The 18,568-nt window shown below is 42.4% G+C and overlaps 3 protein-coding genes across 5 annotated transcripts in view; 2 read left to right on the top strand and 1 right to left on the bottom strand.

Moving 5' to 3' along the window:
* The window catches only part of LOC125899663 (translationally-controlled tumor protein homolog), a 589,762-nt gene that overhangs the window by 246,179 nt on the left and 325,015 nt on the right, over positions 1–18,568 (top strand). The window lies entirely within an intron of this gene.
* Positions 2,604–7,320, top strand: LOC125899647 (frizzled-7-A-like). Its single transcript, XM_049594101.1, has one exon. It carries the CDS (start codon positions 3,095–3,097, stop codon positions 4,796–4,798), a length of 1,704 nt encoding a protein of 567 aa, XP_049450058.1. The 5' UTR covers positions 2,604–3,094; the 3' UTR covers positions 4,799–7,320.
* LOC125900251 (olfactory receptor 7G1-like) lies at positions 12,184–13,101 on the bottom strand. The gene has a single exon (XM_049595155.1). The coding sequence runs from the start codon at positions 13,099–13,101 to the stop codon at positions 12,184–12,186; it is 918 nt and encodes a 305-aa protein (XP_049451112.1).

Here is an 18,568-nt window from a genome sequence, read left to right as displayed (position 1 = left end):
CCTTTAAAATTTTTACGTAAAAAACATTTTTTTATAAGATAAAAGAAAGAGAAATGAAAAAGCGAATTAAAGAAAGTGAAAGGTGGATAACTGAGAAGTTTGAAATAGTTTTAAAGAAAGTTTAAGTAGCTGTCATTGTTTTTTTTAAATACTAACAATGTATTAAATGACAATGAGAAAACAATGTAAAGAGTGTCACCAGCAGTGATGAACCTACAGAGTTATCATCTCAATCTGCAGCTTCCCTTGGCTTTACAAAGCTTCAGAGCAAGTTCCAGCTCTTTGTTTAGCTGCCCGACCGCAACGTTATGTGTTCAACGTACTTGTGAAAAGAAGCTTTATGGGTAAGTGTAGTTTCTGAGTGAAACAAAGTAGTCCCTGTCCCAGAGGACCGTCTTAGAAAGTCCAACCTGCCTTTCCACTCTTTTTAGAAGTATTATAGTCAAACATGTCTCAGGCAGCACAAAGCTTTATTTAGGACTAGGAATAACATTTAGCCTGAATCAGCTTCTAGATGGATATCTCTCTGCGTTGTGTCAGAACTCCAGATTAGCCTGCTGGCCTGTTTCAATTTTACTTGCCTTCTTTTTTATAGGGCAGTTTACAGCGGGAAACTCCACACTGACTTTCCTTTTGGTTCAGCTTTTCTTCCTGCTCTCTCTCCTTCTCTTTCTCCCCCTGCCCTCTTCGACCTTCTCTCTTCTTCCTGTCCCTTCCCCCACCCAAACCTTCCCCCACCCTCTTTTATCCCACTCAGGGTAGAAACACACCAAATGCAGGGAGGCCAACCTCCTACACCTCCCACACTTGGTCGCCTGTGCCTGTGGGCAGATTGATCACGCTGTCAATTCAATTTACTGCTGCCTGGACTGTTGTGCCTGTTAATTCCCACAATGATACAGATCAGTTCAGGAGCTGCATCTGATTGTTTGCAATGAAACCATTCAATTGGTAAACAGCAACAGGTACTTGTGGTGCTTGCTGTGGTGGAGCGGTTAGGACGCTGGAATCTATTTAGTTTTTTTTTTTTTTTTTCATGGTTTGCTCACTGCGCTGCAATGTGTTTACATGTCCTGCACACAGTGAGTGGCTGTGTGTGTAGAGATTCTGTGAGGAGATGCAGAGAGCTCAACCTCACAGCTGCACATTCGGGTGAAAGCTTAAAACCGAATCAGACGTAAACACAACTTTCTGTTGTTAACAGAGAACCCCTCATCCACTCCAGGGTGAGATTGCTTATGTAGAAGAGGAGGTACAATAAAATAAGAAAGAAGAATTCGAGATATGGAAAAATGTGCTTAAACCTGCTGCTTTGTTAAAACATGCACATTTTTTCTACAGGCATTGACTTTGCTGTGTTTGCCTAATAATATGCCTGATAATCAGATTTATGTGCTATTGCATTTATCAACATTAGCTATTTAAATTGCTAAAAAACTATTCAGATCCACTGTTTATGTGCTTAATTTATAATTTCCAAAGTTTCATAGGCTTTGTGCTGTCATCATCTCAACAAAAGAAACACAGCAAATTTCTGTGTTTATTCTACATAAACAGATTTGTTACTTGAAAACATATAAACAGTACAGCAGCAGTACAGTTTGCTTGTTTTTCAATATGAATGAATATTTTATGTTTGTGTCTGGACGTTTACGTGACCCATCCCTCGTGGGACTATTCATACACATTAACCAATAACAAACTAAACATTGCAGCATGTTAACCCACCATCCAAATGCACAATACGTAAATATAATTCAGACATAAACACAAACATTATCAGGCAAAAAGATACAAAGCTCCCACAACAAACACTTCGAGAGATATCCCACACCAATAATAACCACAGAAAATTAAATACAAAACAAAAACACAGCTCATGAGTGCAAGACACAGAAAGACAAAATCTAGATTTACATGAATCAGTGCCAAACACGCTTTGATACAGTTCCAATAGTCTGCAGTCCAAACAAAACAGAGTTAGAGGGATCCGTCTTAAATTCCTTTTCTCCTTCTATTCCACGCCCTAAAAAGATAATCAAAGAATGCAAAAACATTATCAAAAAGGTATTAAAGTGAAGCTCCAATCTCCATAACTATCGAATCTTAACAATAATTGTTGTAAATCATGATGTAAAAAGCAATATGGAATAAAATGAATTTCAGTAAATGCATGAGCATGAACTATTCAGTTAAATTAAGGAAGAGAAATAAACAAGAAAAAAATAATCACAAGATGATTTTGACAGTTGACAAATGTGTGAAGGTGATGTTATACTGCTGTTTGTGGAATATATATGTTTTTTCTTTGTTATAAAAATTGTAAGAAAAGTAGGCAAATACATTTTATGCATCATCAATACCTCTATGAAAACGCATCTTCAGGCAAATTATTTTGAAAACCTAACCAGAAAATAATTATTTCTGTAAAACCTCTGGTGTAATGTAATTACTGTAACACATTTTCCTTCTATAGGGAGCAGGGACCAATCAAGAACGAGTCCTATAGGAAAACAAACGCTGGGATTGGCTGAGACGCGGCCTCGGTTTCAAGGCGCCCCGCGTTCTGTCGGAGGGTCTTGTGAATGGAGGGGGCGCCTTGAAACCGGTGGAATCTGCACGGAGTGAGGAGAGCGAGCCTCTGGACTTCCAACCGCTCAGCATGTGAACCGACGCTCTGTGTGAAGTCAAGTCGATAAACGATGGAAATATAGGACTTTTTAAGTTTTAAACGTTTCTTATTTTGCACCAAACTAACAACGCTCAAGTGTTAGACGTCCTGGAGTAACTTGGGTTTGCATTGCTTTAAGAAAATGGGACTTTAAGTGTTATTTTCACCGGGTCGGGAGTGAGAGTGGGCTGCTTGGAGTCACTTACAAAGACCATCAAGAAGTCATGACACGACGAACGTTTCATTTGGATTTATCTTCATAAAACACGAGGAAAAGACGACTGGGACAATTTCGACTCGAAATACTCGGACTACAAGATAAGTGCTGCGACAATTAATGTAGCTTTTCTTTGCTTTTTAACCGTTTTCAAGTCGCCCTACTTGGATCAAAGTTTTTCCTTCCCTCCCCCCTCCTCCTCAACTATGGCGGCGGCCAGGTCCACCACTGGCTCCGTGTTGCTGCGGATCATGTGGCTTGTGTGCGGGCTCTCTTTCTCATTTACTTCTGCTCAACATTACAACAGTGAGAGTGGAATATCTGTACCAGAACACGGGTTCTGCCAGCCCATCTCCATCCCGCTCTGCACAGACATCGCCTACAACCAGACCATTATGCCGAACCTCCTGGGCCACACGAACCAGGAGGACGCCGGACTGGAGGTGCACCAGTTCTACCCCCTGGTTAAGGTCCAGTGCTCTGCGGAACTTAAGTTCTTCCTCTGCTCCATGTATGCACCAGTCTGCACAGTGCTGGAGCAGGCCATCCCCCCATGTCGGTCCCTGTGTGAGCGTGCACGACAGGGATGTGAAGCCCTCATGAATAAATTCGGCTTCCAGTGGCCGGAGCGGCTCCGCTGCGAGGCTTTCCCCGTCCACGGAGCAGGCGAGATCTGCGTGGGCCAGAACACATCCGAACCCAGCAGCCCGGCCTCCTCGTCTTCCCCCAATGCACCCAATTATGTGACCCCTCCCCCAAATGTTGCCCGACCCAACCAACGCCCGCCGCAGCACAACCAGTACCACCAGTTCTCCTGCCCTCTGCAGCTGGAGGTGCCAACCTACCTGGGCTACCGCTTCATGGGGGTCAATGACTGCGGAGCCCCATGTGAGCCCACTAAACCCACCGGCATCATGTATTTCCGAGAGGATGAGGTGAAATTCGGCCGGCTGTGGGTTGGGATCTGGTCCATCCTGTGCTGTGTGAGCACCTTATTCACAGTGCTCACCTATCTAGTGGACATGAGGCGGTTCAGGTACCCCGAGAGGCCCATCATCTTCTTATCTGGGTGTTACTTCATGGTGGCTGTAGCTTATGCTGCTGGATTTTTCCTGGAGGACAAAGTTGTTTGTGCTCAGTTAAAGGAGGAAGGCTACAGGACAGTGGTTCAGGGGACTAAAAAGGAGGGGTGCACCATCCTCTTCATGGTGTTGTACTTTTTTGGTATGGCCAGCTCCATCTGGTGGGTGATTTTGTCCCTGACGTGGTTCCTCTCCGCCGGGATGAAATGGGGCCATGAGGCAATCGAAGCCAACTCCCAGTACTTCCACCTGGCCGCATGGGCTGTCCCGGCTATCAAAACCATCACCATCCTCGCCATGGGCCAGGTGGATGGCGACGTCCTGACCGGGGTGTGTTTCGTGGGCATCTTCAACGTGGACGCCCTCCGCGGCTTCGTCCTGGCTCCGCTGTTTGTCTACCTGTTCATCGGCACGTCCTTCCTCCTGGCCGGCTTTGTGTCCCTCTTTCGGATCCGCACCATCATGAAGCACGACGGCACCAAGACGGAGAAGCTGGAGAAGCTGATGGTGCGGATCGGTGTGTTCAGTGTGCTCTACACGGTACCGGCCACCATAGTGATCGCCTGTTACTTCTACGAGCAGGCCTTCAGGGAGCACTGGCAGCTGACCTGGCACATGCAGACCTGTAAGCGCTTCGCAGTGCCCTGCCCGGTCCACAACTTCGCCCCCATGACCCCCGACTTCACCGTGTTTATGATCAAGTACCTGATGACCATGATAGTCGGGATCACCTCGGGTTTCTGGGTCTGGTCCGGGAAGACTCTTCAATCATGGCGGCGGTTCTACAAGCGCCTTAGCAACGGTAACCATGGAGAGACAACGGTGTAAAGTTTCAAGGAAGAGAAGTTACAAAGCCACGGAGTTTTGGATATTACAACCATGTACATGAGGTCAAATAGCTTTCATTTTTAATACTATTTTTGGACATATTTTTTGATGTGTTTTCTGGTTGTGACAGCAGTTCAGGCTTTTGGATACACAACCAAACTGATCTATATTCAATAGAAGTCGGATGAATTTTTGATATATTTCAGTTTTTTTGTCATCATCAGACAGCTCACACTACTGGCCTTTTGCATCTTTGGATTATTAACTGGTGAAAGTTGCCATACTGGTCCCTGGACTGCTATGCCAGATTGCTGAGGTTACCTTTTAATATAAAAACTTCCTACATATTATTGTTTATATCCCTAATATCTCAAATTGAATGTACTTCCCGTCTACCCTGATGAGAGCTTGTCAGTGGAAAACACCATAACAGAAAAGACTGCTGGGTCAAGCAGTGTGGCCTTCTGTCCACGCTGCAGTAAAGGGGTCAGAGGTTTGATTCCTTCAGCTGCCACACCCTCTGACTGTGAATTCATACATTAGAGATGCCTGCATTATACATGTAAATTTTAAGTTACTCTGCTTTTAGCTAAAGACTGAATTGCTTTCTTATGTGTGTTAGATATTGCAGAGTACAATCTCGCCTGTTTTCATCAAAAAGAAAGTCCATAAACATGTGACTCCATGCCATTATGTGCCAAGTGGCTGCCCAGAAATCAAAACTTTAATTTTTAAACTTTATTTTTCACTTTTACTGTTGAGTATTTGCTCCTGTAATTGAATGTTCACTCCGAAGGTGATTGAAGTTATGTATTGGTTTGCACAGCTAGCGTAAAGGTTAATAGTGTTAAAAATGACTGAGTCACCACAGGATGACCTGGATCTAACAGTTAAGGAGACCACACACACACATACACATGTGCCTCCACTCTCTGCAATGAAGACACAACAGCTCATTGTTTGTCTCCGTGTGTGGTCTCTCAACTGTAGGACCCCCCCCCCCATCAAAAAGACTTCTAAGCTTTTAAGACACCCAAAGCACCATTTCAAGGATCCAGATTTAATCCATACCGGGTGGAAATGGTTGCTCAGGATTTTTGATGTTATTTTATCCTGGATAATGATGACTGTACACATTCACGCATGTACTCTTCACAGTGTAACTGAACCTGCCTTAAATGTTACGTGGTTTCACTAGAGGACGAACATTTTTGACTTTTTAATCATTCATTATTTTAGTCTCTGGGATACCTTGTGGGACCCTTCAAAACACAGTAAAAACTGCATTTATTTTCTCTGTGTGTAGAAACAGGACTTATGTTTAATGTTCTAAATTATGGCAATATCAGGAAGGTCAAAAGTCAACCTTGGATTATTTTTTTTTGGGTAGAGAGCAATGGAGAAACACTGCAGTGTTTAGCAAAGGTGGAGTGTTGTATCTGGGACCAAATCACTGGAGACATTACAGCAATTTATTTTTTAACTGTCAACTAAATGTGCCTATCATTAAAATATAACAATACAGGGAGCATTCAGTATTGAGGCCGTTCATTTATTTTCAGAAACTGAAGTCGTTTTTGAAATTTTAGTGACAACTTAACACTCAAATTCAAGTGAGAAAACACTAAAATCAGAGCAAAAATGGCCAACTTAAACATTAGTGAATGCATTATTGGTAACAATAGCATCAACGTAAAATGGCAACCAGTGATTTAGTCCCACTAGTAATCCTGTGCTGCATCCAGAACGCTGTCTTGAACTAAAGCAACAAACCACATACAATCAGTAGGAGATCTTGCGGGGAAATCTGAGCAGGAAAGCGTGTTGTTATCCCGACTGAGTCAGCTGCAAGGCAGCATATGTTCGACAGAAGATTTTGTTTCCTGTCATAGAGCACATTTTCTCTCCATACATCACATGTAAATGAAAATGGTAACACTCTGCAGAAATGCAGGTAAACTCACATTATGGCCTTATAGACCTGGTATTCTACTTTTTTTTAAAATCTCTTAAGATGTGTCCTGGATCCACACATACTAATTGTAGAAAATACACGCTAAGAGCACCAATTTTCATAGTATACTGTTAAAGCAGTTTATTTACGAGAAGTGTCACATTTCCTGTGTAAATGTACCACATACCTCAAACCCTTGTTGAAATGAGTACGTAGGATTGAATTAGGAAACAGGTCAACACTCCACAAAACATCTTGTGTCCATGTTTAAACCTAACAAGGCAAAAGTATTCTGTGTAATTGCCTTCAGGCAGCTGAGATCTGCCAGCGTCAATGACACCAGACTGATTTGTTTGTCTTGTACGAAGGTTTCAGAAGGATTATGAGTGTGGGGTTTTTTTTTTTGTTACTGGGGCATAAGCAACCTACCAAGTACACACATACTCTGTTTTGTAAAGGCATTATGTATTTATGGGGATACTCATTTTGTCTTTTTTACTTGTTGTTTTTCTAATGAGATAAGCCTGTTGTATGTGTACAGTTTGAATAAAATCCTTAAGATTTGTAATGCATTGATCCCTGTCGTTTGTGTTTAGAGGTGAACTCATGTGCATGTTAAGCGACACCATTAATCCTTGACCTAAGAAACTGCAATTGACAAAACAGTCTCAATCTCAGAGTAAGTAGACCTTGACTTCAGATTGTTTTGTCAACACATGCATGGTATTTATTGTTAAATCACACACCACCTGAACTGAGTTTGGCCCTTATTGCTTTCACTTCCCACCTAAACTCTTTGGCACGCCAGTGAAAATACTCATCATTCACAGACAAGACACATGACTTTGTAGACATTACCAGCGACACACAGGCAACATTGTGATGCTGCTTAGCTGGACATTTGGCTAATAAGTGAGCACAAGTCCTACAACCCAAAACGTTATTTATAAGAACTTGATGTGCCACATTACTTGCACTGTTTTTCAGAATTTTTGTGTTGACTGCAGCAACATGGGCAGCTTAAATGAAACAAGAACAAGTTATTCTGTATAAATGTGAATACAGTTAATATAGGCAAACTAAACATAGTGTTCAGTCTGTGTTGCTTGTTCTTGTTCACCAAAATCACTCAATGTTCCAACAGCAACATAACTGAGAATAGTTCTTGATAATAGTGGGGCTGATTACCTGTCGAAAATCTGTTACTTGATGAAAATTCAGCATACAAACATGTTGTAAATGAATAAATATACCAGCATTAAACAACAGGGTTGGAAAGTCTCCTGCCACTTTCCTGAACGCGTTATATTAGTTTGTGATACTGCAGCATCCTCTACAGTCAGACAGAACTGCACAAATAAAGTCTTGGGATTGAAAAAGAGGATTAATGGCTATTGATGTTGACTAGAAGGAAAGGAGCAGGACTGAGACCAGAGCTGATGCTGCTGTCTGGGATTTTAGTGAAGCAGCAGGAGACCACTGATGTATAAATCTAATAATAATAACTTTATCCACTGGTTGCACATGGCTAATAGTAGTTAACATTGATTACTTATGCTAATGCTCTGCTCTTCTTCATTCATTCATCTTCTAACAGCTTCATCCTCTTGAGGGTGCTCTGCTCTTCTGTGGACCTTATATGGATGATCCAGTTTTGTAATGCAATAGCACCACCTGGTGATATAAATAAGTACTGCAGTGATTGCCTTCTGTACCCATAGTTTATAACCCAACCCAGCTGATTAACTCTGAATTAACTCAAGAATTGTAACCATTGAAATAAAACCGAAAAGATTACTGCACCAATTTAGTATTGCAGACTCAACCACAGACAGTTTAAAAAAGCATCAAAATTGATGCCGCAAAACCAGAGATATTGGCTTTTTTTCTATGGTGGGCACCTCCTTGTCAAAACCCAACAGAGACATTACCCACAATGCCACTTGACCACTGACAGTTAGCCTTTTCATACATCCATGGGAACACATTCTCACTCCGACTCGTCACACATTGATATTTGGTCACGGACTTTCCACGTCATGAAAACGTATCCTGGGTGCGTTGGTTGTTGACGTTCTGGGACACCATGTCAAGTTCTGCCTATTACATGCATTTTGTTCTTTCAAAATACACTTCAGTTTTCCCAGGAAATTTCATGTTTACATACAGATTTTTTCAAAATAAACCACGGCAAATTGATGTTTTTTTTTTTCCTTCAACAACACACACACATTTGGGTTTAAGCAACAAAAGCCCGTGGTAAGGTTTAGGGAAAAGAACAGGGTTTTGCTTTAGAATCTTAGGGGATGTGAACATTGCTCTCTTGTTTGGACTCACCCACCACCCCACAACATTTGGACTTTTGCCGTTTTAACTTTCATTCTTGTCCCACCAGTTTCCTCCTGATGCCGCCAGGTGATGTTAAACTATAATGGCAACTGGCAACATATCATGCTGACGTTAAAGGACGCCTTTTTTCATTTGTTTCTGACACCGCAAGTCACTGCCCAAGCGCTGGATTTCAAAGACTAAATGGAACTGCTGAGCTTATGTTTAAGTTGTGTCCATGTTCAGTGGTGAAATGGGAGCACTCAGGAAATTTCCACTTGCGAGGTCATGAATACTACACTGGGGGTGACTCATGGATGTATCACACAGTGTTGGAGGCAGGACTTTGTTCAAAGTTGCTCAGTTGCACATGGGGCTGGTATATTGTTGATCACATTGACTCTCAATAACAAATGTACTATTTGGTATCTACAGTGACAATACGGGATAAACTTAAAGGTCCTGTGTGTACATTTTTATATGTAGGCAAATCATTTTTTATTGCTAATGGGTAAACAGATTGTAACCTAACTTAAAAAACTGAGACCTCTCCCAACTTTTGTGGTTGCCTTTAATAACAGCCTGTGGACTGACTTCTATATAAAGAACTTGACCTGAATTTTCTGATTCACAACTGAGAAATGGAGTCCACCAATGTCCACAAATGACCGGCACCTACCACAACACAGAGTCCACGTGCTGTTTTACCGTTATATTTTGCAGTGGCAGACCGGAAACTGATCTTTACTCACTGCAGAAGTTTGCACTGGCTGAATTTGAGTTGTTACAGCCACTTGCCGAGGGTCTGTCTGAAGCTGCTGTCTGCATTCCTCTGGAATAAGTAATCTCTGAGTTGCGGGGATTAAAGTGAAAGGACAGCGAGGTACGCTAGATAATTTTTGTCTCATTTGTGGTCTGATAAACAGTAAATTCATCAAATTCAGTGTCCCCCGATACTGAAAAAAATCCCAGAGGAAACACTGACGTGAAAAATGTTGCAATTTTGTGGTATTAGCTGGCTAATGTTGGCTAACATTGGCTCACTTTCTAATGTGGATGAATTGCTAGCTAGCAAATTAAAAAAACAACAACACTATATTGAGTGAATAAAATAAATTACTTTATCAGCTACAAAGAAACCAATGCCAGATCCATGCGGCGTAGCTAAGTCACAGCTAGCTTGGTGGCCAGTGATTGTAATCTAACCCTAAGAATAACCATCTAGCTGTAAAGCTATACTGCATGGATCTGCTATTGGTTGCTTTGTGACGTCAGCTGATAAAGTAATTTGCACATGGCAAGCTAGTTAGTATCATGGAGCCAGTAGTCCAAATGAAATATAGAAACATACAGATAATAACATTATTTATATGATTGTTTTTTCCAGTATTCCATCAATATGATGCCGGTCAGTCATGACTAGTCTTGTTAGTCACTGATGTGGCTGATGGAGGTGCTTGCTTGCAGCTATGGAGGATGCTGACTGCAGTTAATTTAATGCCCGTGGAGAGGACTGTCAGTGAAAACAAGCCTTTTCTGAGAGTTATATGCAGAACTGTTAAGTAAATGCATATGCAGTTTTGATCACTGCATCACTTCATTTGTAGTTCTTGAGCAAATCTGGTAGAAGTGCGTCAATGCAATGGTGAAAAACTGCAATGATGATATGACCTCTGGTGGCCACAACTAGAAATGCATAGCCTACAATAGTCTGTTGACCTGCTTTTAGCAAGCCTAATTTGACTTTATAGTACTCAGTTTGTGACATGTATATTGTCAAATGCATTCCCCTTTTAAATCAGAACAGATTTTCTTCAAGTTTCAGGAACCCCGTCATGCCTCTACAGCTACATGGGGTTGTAGCTGTTGGGGGTGTTACAGTATTTCAATTTTAAGCAGATGACACAAAGTGCAAGTGTAGTGGCCTATGATACTATCCTATAAAAAGTATTAGCATTTTGTTACTATGTTAATGGATTGTATTTTGTCACCCTAATGTGTTTAGATTTGCAAATATGACAGATTTCCTTTGCAAGACAAGAGTGGTGCGGCTGAAACTCCAGAGAAGGCCTTTCATTGTGTTTCCACCTCAAGACTGGATCAAGGGTTATAATCATAGAAATAGAGTGGCAGTAGAATTGACTATTTCTATTTCTACAATTATAGTTTATGACCTAACCTTCAAATCTTTATCAAAGCATGCAAATTACACATGGATTTCAGAGTGAGTTGCAATGACATGTTCCCATCATCTTTCAGGAAAGCTGAAATTTAGCCACCAACATTTTGGCCTATGTTGATAAGTGTTTCAGTGCAGTTCTGTGCTGCTGCCAGCTACAAATACTTTGTTCTGTGCTATTTTTTTTATCACTACAGGTAAACAAATCTACTTATTCAAAAGCTCTGTGGTTGTAGGCCTCTTTCTGTGGGCATTAAATGTGACCAAGCATCACAATAGACATACTATGGCACTAAAGTAGTAGCATGTAGTAGTTTAAAAGCAGCTTTAGAAGTTTCTGAGCATTGGTAAAGCAATATTTACTGCTGTCTGGCACAGTGTTATTTTTGACACTGGCACTTGGGGTCACCAAAGTCTGATTTTCAAATCCTTGTGCTATGAGTCACATTTTGTCAGAAGAGGTAAAGTATTAAGTTAAGAAGAGGTTTACTCTGAGAAATTGATGTTAATTGATGCTAAAACCATTGCTGCACCAAAATTCATAGTAAATTTGCATATTTTTTATTCACTTCACTTTCCTAAAATGACTTAAATTTACTGTAATAATATTGTAATTTATACACATTGTTCTGTGTTTGGCTGATGCATTATTTTTTAGTTTTACTCAAAGTTAGCCATTGGAGGAGATAAGGATGAATCAGAAGATCAACATCATTAATCCAGTTCTCTGCAACTAAACAACATCCACATATCACAAAAACTGCTTTGCATCTATTTGTAAGTTTTGCCCAGATGTGTGCAACTTTCTACATCATTTTTGTGCATAGATTTTAAACCAAGATCTTGAGAACATCTTTTCCAAAAAGCAGAGATACCCCTCCCTGCTCTCAACAGACTCTTCTAACATGAAGACAATGTTTTCTATCAAACAAAAAATCTTTTACATGACTGCCTTATTTTCGGTAGATAAAATCCGTACATAAAGGGCGTGATCATTGGTTGAAAAATGAGGAGATATACAGATAAAATAATGCGCACTTTATCCGGTAGTAGGGTCACATCAAACCTGGAATCCACAAAGTGAAACATGGTGCCGACAAACATATTTGACAATGAAATAATCTGAGGTGTGCAGGTGGTGACGGCTTTTTGCTTGTTTTCTGCAGATGTAGTCAGACAAACATTCAAAATCTTAATGTACGAGACTGAAATTAAACTAAATGGGATAACCACAGTCACAAAGGCAAAAAGCAGGTCAGATATGTTGTTAAGTATTGAAACTGAACAGGCAAGTTTAATTATTAAGTGGTAGTCACAAAACACTTTGTTAATGACATTTCCACAAAATGTCAAACGGATGACGAATGAAAATGAAAATATAAAGTTAATAAATGAATACATCCATATAAGAAGAATGATCATACCTACTCTCCCTGTGTTCATAATGACATTGTAACGTAAAGGATAGCAGATAGAGACGTATCTGTCGTAGGCCATGGCTGCTAAACTGCAAAACTCAACAGAAGCAGATGTATAGATATAACCCATCTGCAGAAAACACCATGGTAGGGTCACTTCATGGGTATCTGAAAACATCTGTGAGAGCAGAAGAGGATAAATTGCTGTACTGCCACTCATCTCATTCACAAATAAATTACATAATAGCATATACATTGGCTCATGCAACCTCCTGTCCATATATATGACCACAATTAGAACTGTGTTGGCCACACATATGGAGATGTACCATAATAACATTATGCTGAAATACAGGTATTTTACCTCTCCAATGTTACCATAGGCAGCCAGCACAAAAGACATAACTTCAGTTGAGTTCTCCATTTCTTTCTTGTGCAGTATGGGTGCCACACTGGGAAACATATAGGCTAGCAGCAAACTGGCTCAGTGATAGTGTTACCTATTATCCTTTTGAATAATGCCTCAGCCCAATATTCTGCCTTCATTTACATTTTCTATTAACTGGGCTAGAAGGCAGGCAAACACATTGGGACAGTTTTCTTTGCTGATAAATTCAAGAGCATAAAACAAGGAATCATAAAGTAACCTCATCCATCTGACTTTTAGTCTCAGAATTTTTAGAAGTCTGTCTGAAGTTAATTTGTCAGCAACTGAACAAATCTCAACAACACTTATCTTTATGTACCAGTGTGCAACAGAACCACAGTGTGATTCACCACACTGGTCAAAATAACAAAGGTAAATGCATTATGGTCACAGAGGAATTTAACATCACTTATCTGGATAATGGACTATGATGCAGGCAACTGTTCAAGTATCCTGTGACAAAATGTAAGAATGAATATCACCACTCACAAAACAACATTAAGCATACAGTATATGAACATCGATTCAAATTCACATTTTGCACACCTGTTCCATGATCACTGGTATCTCACACATATGAAAGCCTCCAGCTGGCTGCTGTAACCCTCCCAAGTGAACAACACAAAAGCCTCCTCTGAACTTTATACACTCTCTTGTGCAAAGAGATGGGTTGGGCTGCGCTAGAGGGCCAAGCAGCTAATACAAGAGGAAAAACTTTTTTCCAATACAAAAACTTTACATTGCTTACACTAAAAGTTAACCTTTAATGAACTTTTCTTTCTTTGTTTTTGAGTTACCTAAGTATGCAGAGGTGCATTAGTTTTGTAGCTGCTACTGTAAGAATAGACTTATATTATCAACCAGTATCACACAAATATGCCTTAAAAGAGTACTTCACCTCAGAGGCAGTCCTGGCTAGTTTTACGCCCTGGGCGAACCATCCCTTGGCGCTCTGCTTGGGTTGTCCCTTGTCACTGACCTTCATAGACAGGAGGATCAAGGCACAGCCAGGGGGAAAAGAGTATCCAGTTTGGGGTCCTCAGAATTGCATCTCTCCTTTTTTGCAGATGATGTGGCTTTTGTGGCTTCACCGGACTATGACCTGTCATAGCACAGAAACGGCGCTTTTTAAGAATTTTAAATGACCTTCTTTTGACAGTTGACTCTGGTAACTCTGCAGTCCTGGTCCTTCTGGATCTGACGGCTGCCTTTGATACGGTGGATCACAACATTCTCCTGTCTCGCTTAAAAACCTGTGTGGGCATTAAGGGTACTGCTCTTAAATGGTTTCAGTCCTACCTCTCAGATAGGAGCTTCTCTGTCCAGCTGGGCCAGTATTCTTCAGCCACTTCCCCCCTGAACTGTGGGGTGCCTCAGGGTTCTATTTTGGGCCTCCTCCTCTTTTCAATATATATGTTGCCATTGGGATCCATATTTAGAAAGCACAACGTCTCATTTCATTGCTTTGCAGATGACGTACAAATCTATCTGCCTTTAAAAACAAATGAGCAAGCCTCTGTTCAGGTCTTATTAGACTGCCTCAATGATATCCGTTCTTGGATGGAAGTGAACTTTCTCTCCATGAACAAAAATAAAACTGAGATTATTTTATTTGGCCAACAAAATCTGTTAGATGGGTATGACAGCGCCATTGGCACCCTTAAGTCTCACTGCCACCCTTTTGCAAGGAACCTTGGTGTTATTTTGGATAGTGACTTTAGGTTTGATAAGCAGATAAGCTCTATTGTCAAAACGAGCTTCTTCCAGCTAAGACTATTAGCAAAAGTAAAGGCATATCTCCCCCGAGATTATTTTGAGAAAGTTATTCACACCTTTGTTACATCACGCCTAGACTACTGTAACTCGTTGTTTGTTGGTCTTGACCAGTCAGCGCTGCGCCGTTTACAGGTAGTCCAAAATGCAGCTGCCCGCCTGCTGACTGGAAAGAAACGGCGTGATCACATTAGTCCTGTCCTTGCATCTTTGCACTGGCTGCCTGTTAATTTTAGAATCCAGAACAAGGTTTTATTAATTGTTTTAAGTGTTTAAATGGTCTGGCACCGTCTTATTTATCAGAGCTTGTACAGCCTCACAGTACTTCTAGAGCACTTAGGTCATCAAACCAGCTGCTCCTGGCAGTACCTCGGTCCAGACTCTCTACTCGTGGGGACAGAGCCTTCTCAGTGGCGGCCCCGAAGCTGTGGAACAGCCTACCATTCCAGGTTAGAGCTGCACAGTCTGTTGAGCACTTTAAAACATTACTGAAAACCCATCTTTTCTCCTTGGCGTTCAGTCCCTGCTAGGCAAGAATCCTTGGCTTTTACTCTTCTTACTCTTTTATTTCCCTTTTTTAATCTAATTTTTAGTTTTTTAAATGGAGCCCTTACTATTTCCTTTGTTTTTATTTATTATGATATTTGTGTATGATTATTTTATATTTCAATAACTGTACAGCACTTTGGTCAACTGAGGTTGTTTTAAATGTGCTTTATAAATAAAGTTTGACTTGACTTGACTGTAGCATGCACTGGAGCGGTTTGCATCCGAGTGTTAAGCAATCAGGATGAAAGTCAGTACCTCCAAGTCTGAGGCTATGGTTCTCTGCCAAAAAATGGTGGATTGCTTCCTCTGGGTTGGGAGTGAGTTACTGCCTCAAGCAAAGGAGTTCAAGTATCTCTGGCTCTTGTTCGGAAATGAAAGTGAAATGGAGGCAGATTGGTGTAGAATCAGCAGTAACATGGGCGCTGTACCTGACCATTGTGGTGAAGAAGGAGGTGAGCCGGAAGGCAAAGCTCTCGATTTACCAGTCTATCCATGTTCCAACCCTCATCTTTGGTCATGAGTTTTGGGTACTGACCAAAAGAATGAATTTGTGGATACAAGCGACCACAATGAGTTTCCTCCACAGGTGGTTGGGCTAAGCCTTATAGATAGGGTGAGGAGCTCCAACATCTGGAGGGAGCTTGGTGCAGAGCCGCTGATCTTTCGCATCAAAAGGAGCCACTCGATGTGGTTCAGGAATCTGATCAGGATCCCTCCTGGATGCATGTCCAATCATTAATAGACCTATGGGGTAGATCTAGAACACGTTGGGGGGGATTATCTCTTCTTGCCTGGATCATCTCATCTGGCCTGGGAATGCCTTAGTTTCCTTCGGGAAGAGCCTGCTGCCCCCACTACCTGGACCCAGATAAGCAGATATAAATTGATGGGTGGATGGAGGGATTATTTTTTGCATGTCACCATTATCAGCTTCAGCCTAGGGCATTTGCTTGTATTGCACATCATGTAACGCTTTGTCATCAACGTGTTCACCTGCATGGGTGGGTGGAAAATATAAAAAAACAGTCACAGCAGTACCTCAAAGTCATTCCTGAATGCCTAGCTTGCACTTCACTTAACCAAATTAACCTACTTAGGTGTAGAAGCAGGTGTGGTGGTGAGTGACGCTACAATGGTCATGTGCACTGCACTATCAAACACCGTGTGACACTTCGTCCAAGACTTGTAAAACAGAATATTTCTCTTAATACTCTGGTCCAGTCATAAGCACACATTCACCCACTGAATTTTGCATAAATGTAGCTGGCCAATCAGGACGTGCTTATCTGAAGACATGCGAAGCCCACGGTATATGTTGGGGCCAAATGACGGCATCAGTTATCCTTTTTCTCTTTGGCGACACCCAATGATCAGCTTTCTCCACATATGGAGTAGCTGCTTCATCTCATCAGTGCCTTGGTGCAGACCATGCACAGCGTGGTGTTCAGCAGCCATCTGTGACGCCTGCTGGGCACTGCCTAAGGTAAGATGCCAGCAGTAGAGGGATCAGTTCAGCTGCTTTGACGTGATGCTTTGCTGCCATGACTGTGAGCAGAAATTTGAGAATGATGATGCTGAGACCCCCAGTCCAACCGCCAGCACTCTGTGATACTTTAAGGGACCTTAGCACCGGCTCTGTCCTTTCCATGTTGCCTAGCAGTGATGCATTCAGCGACATCCCCACCATCTTAGCCCTTCTGTTGTTGGCCTCCTATTGGTCAGCCCACATTATGGGTCTTCTTTTATCTCAAAGACTTCATCATCATCATGGCCAAATCCAAGGAGCTGGTTATGTTCCATACAGCCCAGTTGATTTTACACCGAACCAAGTTGTGGTTCAAAATCAACTGGAAGTGGATCAGGCTCCTAAAACACCAGCAGGTGGAGTATCTGGGGGTTGTGCTCGAGGCACACAGGCTGTGGGCCACTCTGTGGGAACACATATGGACAGCCCTGCAGCAAGCAGTTTGCAAACTACGGCTTGATGCGATGGTGAAGGTGTTGACCGTCATGTAGGTGCTTGGGTTCATGCACCTGATGGTACTGCTGGGGCTACTGCACATGCAGAGCCTACAGAGGTGGTTTGCCCGCCTTTGCTTTGATGCCAAGAAGCACAAGCGACCACCTACCACCCCCCCCCCCCCCCCCCCTCAGTATGGGACAACCTGAGATACAGGGGTGCCCACAACACCTGTTGCTGTGACAAGTGACCTCCTAAGTCCCAGTGTTCATGGATGCATCCATGACAGGGTGTGGAAGGAAATGCCTGGGGAGAGTGGTAGGTGGTGTGTGGCCTTTGATAGAGGCCTGACAGATCAGCCCTCTCAAGCTACAGGCAGTGTTTTTGGTCATCCAACACTTCAGGCCCCTGACAGAGGGGAAGCGCATGTTGGTGAGGACCAACAACCACACCACGGTGGCATACATCAACAGGCAGGGTGGAGTTCAGTTTGTTGCCCTGCTGAGGATGGTGGAGAGCCTGTGGTTGTGGGTCTCCTGTTGTCTCTGAAGGCTCTTCACGTTCCGGGATGAAAGGTATGCCACGCTGTGGGGCGAAGTCATATCAGGCCACTCTGTCTCATCCCTCCTCTTTTGGAGATAGTGACTCAGGAGCAGTTGTCAGTCATTCTGGTAGCCCTGGGTTGCCACTTGGCACCATAGCATGCAGAACCGACTCAAATTGTGGTGGCCCAGCCCCAGACCATCCCTTAGCTCTGGGGGGCCCAGTCTTAGGGAGTAGGTAAAATAGGTGAGTTGCCCACTCTGGGTCATCCTCTCCAGGTTTAAGTCCTGAAAGGGACAGGTTGAAGAGGGCTGGATCATCTGTGCAGGTGGTGCTGACCATCCTTTTTGCAGTGTTTGATGGACAGAGGGCTGTCACATGCCATTATAAAAGAGTATGCAGCAGCCATCTCTTCCTGCCATGAGGGTTTTGGTAACAGCCCACCCTCTTTTGAAACGGTTTTGGGAAGGGGTGAGGAGACAATGCTTGGTGAAGGATCCCTTCAAGCCCCTGGAGTGCTCCTCTCTAAAGGCCTACTCTGTTGGCTCACCCCAGTTGCTTGCTGCTTTGTGGTGACTGCATTGGGCCTTGTCACACACCAGATCTCCCCTTTGTTCTTTCAGGATGAGAGTTATACAG

Source organism: Epinephelus fuscoguttatus, linkage group LG13 (assembly GCF_011397635.1).
Source record: "Epinephelus fuscoguttatus linkage group LG13, E.fuscoguttatus.final_Chr_v1".
Classification (NCBI taxonomy): domain Eukaryota; kingdom Metazoa; phylum Chordata; class Actinopteri; order Perciformes; family Serranidae; genus Epinephelus; species Epinephelus fuscoguttatus.
This window is presented reverse-complemented; position numbering and strand designations above follow the sequence as displayed.